This window comes from Lycium ferocissimum, chromosome 2 (assembly GCF_029784015.1).
Source record: "Lycium ferocissimum isolate CSIRO_LF1 chromosome 2, AGI_CSIRO_Lferr_CH_V1, whole genome shotgun sequence".
Taxonomy (NCBI): domain Eukaryota; kingdom Viridiplantae; phylum Streptophyta; class Magnoliopsida; order Solanales; family Solanaceae; genus Lycium; species Lycium ferocissimum.
This window is the reverse complement of record NC_081343.1, coordinates 30,756,702-30,764,289: the sequence shown is the minus strand read 5'-3', so window position 1 is coordinate 30,764,289 and position 7,588 is coordinate 30,756,702. Positions and strand designations below refer to the sequence as shown.

Genomic DNA, 7,588 nt, shown 5'->3' with positions numbered 1-7,588 from the left:
TCAATCACAACATATGCACAATAGTCTAAACAAACATATATAGGCAGCTTAAAACACCCCAGGCCATCATTGATGTGCCATGGACCATGGAAGACTTCAGACTGACAAGAGAAGACCAATAAATGATGTCCAAAATAGGAGACCAAGGCATGTTAACTCAATATTAAACAACTCAAGGCAGTGATCATGTTAAACAAGCATGTCAGAGTCTTTAAGCTACTATTTCAAGTTCATTTTACATGTAGGATTCTTTATAGTTAGTTTCAAAGAAACGTATTGAACAACCTTGTCAAAAACTCTCACGAGTCATCAAGAGAGTAGGCATTTAGATACTTAAGCAAATCAATGAACTCAATGTACTCTAAACATGCTGATGATGGGATTGTGCAAAGTAAAGTCATGTGAACAGTTATAAATTGTGGCACTAGAAATCAAATAAGCATTTCTTGGAAGTCAAATACCTATATGCAACATCTAAACCCCAACTGAATTTGAATATAGTTGTGCTAAACTATTCAAACTAGGTTAAACCAAAACAATCAATGCTAATTGCAGATGTATATTAACAGTGAGGAGACTAATTAAATTCACACAGGGGATTATATTATCATTCAAACGTAAAAGACTAAACCAAAATGACACATCTAACATTGATTAAGTAAACATGGTGTTCCACATCTCCTATGCTTAACAAATCATTATAGAGATCCAAATTCTAATTCCAACATCAAACACTAATCATCTTAGGTTGAAAACAAATAACATGATAATCATTAACTTAAACATATAAACATTTGAGCATCATTCCCAGCTAGATAAACAAAAGCTATGAACTGAACTCAACAGCATGCTTATGAACTAAATCACTATTGATAGGAAGCATGAACAAAACGCTAACAACAACACCATAACTAACTACTGCTTAATATCAACTAAACAAAGAAAAATATTGACCAAGTTAATCAGTAATCGCAAGCATAAACAGCAGACTAACAACGTAACTAAACTAATGCCTAATATCAACTGAATAGATTAAAACTAAAAGAAACTTAAAAGGATAAAATATTACTTTTTCTGAGTGCAGCGCTTGTCGAGAACATATTTAGAGATCCTTTTGCTCCTCAAATCCCAACTCAGCCATAATCAAAAGAAAACAAAGATTTTAAACTTAAACTAACTCAAATATTTAAAGGTTTCAGCAAGAATATGCTAAATCCCTAGGTAATTCGAGTTTTTGTGTGAATATGTATAATATTCGTTGTTCGAGTCCTTGTCAAATGCAAATTGGGGGTTCAAAAAATCGAAACCCTAGCTCATACTCGACGTGGGATTTTTTACAATTCTCATAATTGCTTCTCTCAATGCCACATTTAACGGCTAAGATTCAAGTAGATAAACATATCAAGGGTCAGATTTGTCTCAACTTTGGTCAATCCATTGGTTTCTTGGTGAACTTTGAGTCCTTGATTCAAAATAGGTTAAAACAAATCTCATTAAGGGATTCGTCCTTGTTTGACCATGAATCGCAAAAAAAAGTAAGAGAAAAGAAGGGTTATACCTTGTTTGGTTGATGCGGGTGGAGAGAGAAAGGCAAGCATTAATTGCTTTGCTCGATCCGGCTATACCAGACTTGGAAAATGTGTTGTCCACCTCTAAATTTGCCGGAAATGGCAAGAATGACGCAAGAGAGAGGCAGTCGCCTCCAGGCGACGCTAGGGTTTCCTCTAAACCCAGGTTGCTGAAGAATAAAATGGCCAAAGGGGTGTTTGGTTATAAGACAAAGTCTAATATATTTTTGCGACTTAGGTCGGGTCTGGTCCGAAATGGACTAGGCTCGGCATTAAAAAAAATAGGTGGCCCTATTATCGCATATACACGAGTATACACGATATACACGCATATATGTGTATATATATAGGCAGGGACTAATCACTGATTTAATACATGGTCACAATTAAGAAAAATTAATTAAGTAATCCTTTCAATTATGACCAAATACAATCAATTAACCAATTAATCAAACTAATAAGTACGGTTAATTATGTAAAAGACTTAATCTTGCAACTAGGACCTTAATTGACTTGAAACCATGAGATTGGTTATTTCAATTATGGTCACATTTAATCTAATCACCCAATTAAAGACTAATTTTACAAAAAATGACCTCAATCGATTTAAACCATCAAGTTGGCTATTTCCACTAAGGTCATAATTAACCAACAATCGATTATTTCAATTGTCGCCGTAATTTAATCCCATAGTAAACAAAATTTCAAATATAACCATAATTAAGAATTTAATTAATTATCATTAATCCAAAAATTGTACAAACGCAAATTGATTATGCAGGGTTAAAATTTGAGAGGTAAAAGTGATTATTTATTTAATTAATCAAATTTCTTGAATTAAACGGAGTAAAATACTTGTTAATGAGACCTTCAATAATTTTAACAACTAATTAAATAATTTGTTTTAAATTATTTTTTATTAAGCTTGGCAAATGATTCATGTTAATTATAAAAAATATGTAAATTATTTTCCAAATGATTTACAATATATATTGGCAGTTATTTAGCCGAATGAAATGGAAAATATTATCGAAACAATTTTGTAAAAATCATTTTGACTTATAAAAATACATATTTCACTCCGTTTGATATCCAAGAATTCTGGGTAATTAAAATAGTTTATGGGAGGTCAAAAATTAAGTGTTAATAGCCACCATGACCCGCGATTTGGGCCGTGACACATAATAAGTATCACCTTAGCCAAAAAAAATTGTCTCATAATAAGTGTCACCTTAAGAAACCATGATATAAATTGGCTCGATTTTTTCAACTCTACCCTTAGACAAAAACTAACAAGTTAAAGTAACATCTAATTGATGATTGGAAAAGCCACATAGTAACTTGGTATTGTTGTATTCCTAATGTCAATGGACTACTACTTGTGAATGCTCTAATCAAGAGGAAAAAGTAATTTATTTTTATTATATAGGCGTAATTTAATAAACTTCACATTGTGTTATTGATTTCTTAATATGCATTTTTTGGCTAAGGTGACACTTATTATGGGACGAAAGGAGTATTTCCTTAGTCTCAATTTATGTGATACACTTTTTTATTCTGCTCCAAAAAGACAGATACATTTCTATATTTAAAAATAATTAAAATGAAACTTCCCCTTTTGACCTTAATAGAATGATTTACATGCACACAAATATCTATGATTTGTTTTAGATCATAAATTTCAAAAGTCTTCCTTTCTTCTTAAATTTCGTAGTAAATCAAATTATATCACATAAATTGAACGGATGAACGGAGGGAGTACAATATACCATTTGCAAAGCTATTGACTAGTGGATAATTTAACACCTAGTTAGCCTTTAGTGATGTTTCCTTGATGGGAGCATCCTGCCTCTTTTCCTTACACTCCTCTTTTCCTTACACTCCCAGGGAACTTGATAGTACTAGAATAGTCCATTGGTCTACAAATTCATTCATTAGTTTTTGCCCAACCAAAACTTTGCCTGTCGTATATGCAATTGATGAAACAAGATAAAAATAAGACCCACACAAAGGAAAATAAAAAATAAAAAAGGTCCACATGAACAGTACCTAGTTAAGACATTGGTCCAAATTAATCTCCATTGACAACATGGTCAAAGGTTCCAATAGGGAAGGAAGGCAACTCTGGGTGTTGTCTAGTCCTGAAAGAGAACCTTGTGTGTGCTTCCTCTCCCTCGTCAATATTGGCGTTAAATTATGTATGAATTTATATATTGTTTTATGCGAAAACTACAATATGGAACAAAAATAAGCATATTATAGTAATACAAGAAATGAAACTTTCTAAGAAAATATCATCAAAGTAAATCTTGAATAACAAACCATTCATCATACATTAAACATTGTATGACAACTCATATGTTACTCTCTCTCTCTCTCTCTCTCTCTCTCTCTCTCTCTCTATATATATATATATATATATATATATATAGGATATAATCTAATTTGACATGAAATTTAAGGGAAAAAAAAAAGAATTTTTTTTAATTTTTTTGATTTAAAATAAGATATATTTGTGTGATTATCAATCATTTCATTAAGAGTAAAACATGCATCTTAAAGTTAAATTGCTATTCAACATAGAAATGTGAAATTCTTTTTTAACTAACTAACAATGAAAGAATGTCACGACGGAGGGAGTATATCTTATCACTGCATAAAAATAGTTCATTATTATTACTGCCTTCGTTTCATTTTGTGTCTTAAATTGATTGGGCATCAAATTTAAGAGAGTCAAGAAAATTTTAAAATTTTATGATGTTAAACTAAAGATATGTATAATGTATTCAAATATTATTTGAATTTTGTGATATTAAATATATCAAGTGGAATGTTGAAATTAAAGAGTTATTCTTCTATCCCAAATTGGATAATTTATGTCATGCTTTCTTTTTTTAGTTTATCTCAAAAAAAAATGTCATACTTATTTAGATTTAATTTAGACTTCTCATATTGCCTTTAATGAAATGATTATAATTTATAATCATATAAATATTTATGGCTTGTTTTTACAAATTTCAAAACTCTTGCTTTCAACTTCATGTCTTTTTCAAATACCTATCACATTAGTTGAAATGGAGAAAGTGATATTCTCTTTATAAACAAACTAAACGGGAAACAAGAATATAAATTGAACCAAGAATGATGTTATTACTACCACTAAGTGGTACTACTACATTATTATCATATAAAAGCTACTTATATGCTGATAATTTCTGCATAACTATCCTAACTAGTACAGTACATGCACCAAATGCCCTTTGTAAGAATGCAACAAAACAAAACAAAGCATCAATCATCACCATCCATGGGCAGCATTAATAATAAGAGCAGAGAAAAAGGAAGAAAAATGATCACAAATGGGCCACAATTTAGTGACTGTCATGTCACAGCATAAGGAAAATACACGAGAACAATGAAAGTGATGGCCGACAAAAGAAGATTTTAATGCTTCCAAGATTCTTACTGTTCATTGCACAATGCTACTACTACTAAAATCTTCTGTTGCAAGGGTCAATTAAAAAAAGAGCGTAGAGAGAAAGAGGATTAATTTGTAGTGCTAGTAGAAGTTGTCCAGGGGCAGGTAGTCTTCTCAAATTTAATAAGACTTTCCAATACATGCATGTAAATTTCTCAAAATGGTGCCGTTGACGTTCGATAGAGAGAGTTCTTTTTTGGATGCTGAGCTGTTGAAGCTAAGCATAACTGTGACCACATGAAGAAACAACAAAGGACAGATGAATGAAGAAAGATCAGTATTTTATACTCTTTTCTAATTCAACACTTTAAAAAAAGACATAGCTCAACAAGGAAACCATACAAATTAGGATGTCCTTTAAGAATGAAAATTTCTTGTCATAGCATTAAAGGAGAGGCACAAATTAGGAATAGTAACCTGTTGCTGCTGCCTCTTGAGCCTGGCATTTTCTTCCACCAGATTGGCTACTTCCATTTCCAATTCATTCGTGTAAGCCTGTAAGTTATATGGACAACTTCACAGAAAAAATCAGCCAAAATGACCACAAGGAGCAAAAAGTAACAACCACTAAATTCATTTGTTTTCATTATAAGAGAGGTTATTGGCCTTGTGAATGATCCTAACTTCTACCTATCATTCTTTTTGTACAGCCCCATTAGCATGATGTTCCAATTATGTTTCAGTCTCAAATAAGTTTGTCTTAGCTTGACGTCTGAAAACTACTACCATCCAATTTATTTATCTTACTTTCTTTTTTAATCTATTTAAAAAAGAATGTCTAGTTCCTAATATGACAACTTTTGAATTTTTACAACTCACATAGAATGCTTATGAGCACAAAATTAAAGAACATTTTGATACATTATATATACCGATAGTTTAAGATCACAAGATTAAGAAATTTCTTTACAATGTTAAATTTGATGTCAAGTCAAACTAAGACAGATAATTTGTTTTATTCTTTGAAAAATGGATAAGGAGGAACACATTTTGGAGTGTAAAGAGAAGCAAGACTTTCCTGCTTTCTAGCCCTTGATCTCGCAGCAGACTCACGGTTCTTGATCATCCTCTTGTTTTTCAGGTCACCTGAATTAATGTTATCTGATTCACGAGGATATCTCTTTCTTCCATTACCATTACCATTCCCTCCTCCCAATGCATTGGAAATGACCTTTTGTTGAGATACTGAGCTTTGCCTCAATGGGTTTAAATTACTAAAGAAATGAAGTTCAGGGCCAGAATTCAATGTTAACATGGTAACATGGGGAGGAGGAGGAGCAGCAGGGGAGCCATAGGCTGTTGTTGTTGTTGGAGGCTCATTAGCAAAAGGCCTAGCCAAGAAATCTTGCAAAATTCTGCCACAAAAATTGGTGCTACTATTAGTAGTATTTTGTGGATCAATATGATCTTTAGAACAAGACAGATTTATGTCTTTCCAAACTTCTTCCATGGCTTTGTTAAATATAGGATTATTTGGATGATTATAACTAGAAGAAGATGTGGATGATGATGATGATTTTGAAGAAAGAGTTCCAAGGTTCTTGTTTAGGCTTTCGTAGTGGTGTTGGTGTTGCTGTTCTTCACTGCTTGATGACCACATAGTGGAAGTGGAACTCTTTAAGAGTGAAGCAGAGTAAAGGGGAAAAGAAGAGTGAATTATTGAGAGAATCAATATTGCAACTGTTTTTTATTTTAAGAGTAATAGGTTAAAATTCCTAAATTATAGTCATTTTGCGAGTTTCATACTTAAATTATTGAGTGTTTTATTACTCTCTAGATTATAACTCCCCTTAAATTAAAAATTCTTGATCGAATTTATTGCAAAATATTTGGAATAAGCTTGCTGAGAGGCGTGTGGAAATGATACAATAAATTCATGGTAGTTCGGGGAATCCTATGAACACTCAATAATTTAGATATGAAACTCGCAAAACTTGATAGCTAAGAGGGATTTTTAACTTATTCACTCAAATTATTTTCCACATGTAATGTCACTTGAAATTCTTTGAAGGAGCTTTGGAGCGTTATGTTCACTTAGTTATTTTAATATGACTTCATGGTAATTTAAGGGGTTCTATAGACACTCGATATTTAGATAATAAACTCACAAATTAGTATTCCTCTGTCCCAATTTATATAAGACTCTTTCTTTTTTGGTCTATCTAAAAAGGTATGACGTCTTTCTATATTTAGTACTAATAATTTAACTTTAAATTTATAATTTTACCCTTGATGTAATGCTTTCTAGCCACACAATTATTTATGATTTATTTTAGACCACAAGTTTCAAATATCTTCGTTTCATTCTTAAATTTTGTGTCAAATCAAACACCCTCACATAATTTGGGACGAAGAGAGTAATAATTTAGAGGGGTTTAACCTATTACCTCCTCCGTCCCAATTTAAGTGTCTCACTTTTTTTTTTTTTTTTGTCTGTCCCAAAAGAGTGTCTCTTTCAATATTTAGTAAGTTGATAATTCAAATTCAAACATCCTACAAGACAAGTTTATAATCACAAGATTCAAAAGATATTTTCGTACAC

General features: G+C 31.7%; 1 protein-coding gene across 1 annotated transcript; it reads right to left on the bottom strand.

The window, feature by feature from the left end:
* Positions 1–5,201: 5,201 nt before the first annotated feature.
* Positions 5,202–6,646, bottom strand: LOC132047976 (protein FD-like). The gene is made up of 3 exons (XM_059438929.1): positions 6,056–6,646; positions 5,464–5,541; positions 5,202–5,273 (listed from the first exon to the last, which is right to left on the bottom strand). Exons 1-3 carry the CDS (start codon positions 6,644–6,646, stop codon positions 5,202–5,204), a joined length of 741 nt encoding a protein of 246 aa, XP_059294912.1.
* Between the last annotated feature and the right edge of the window lie 942 nt (positions 6,647–7,588).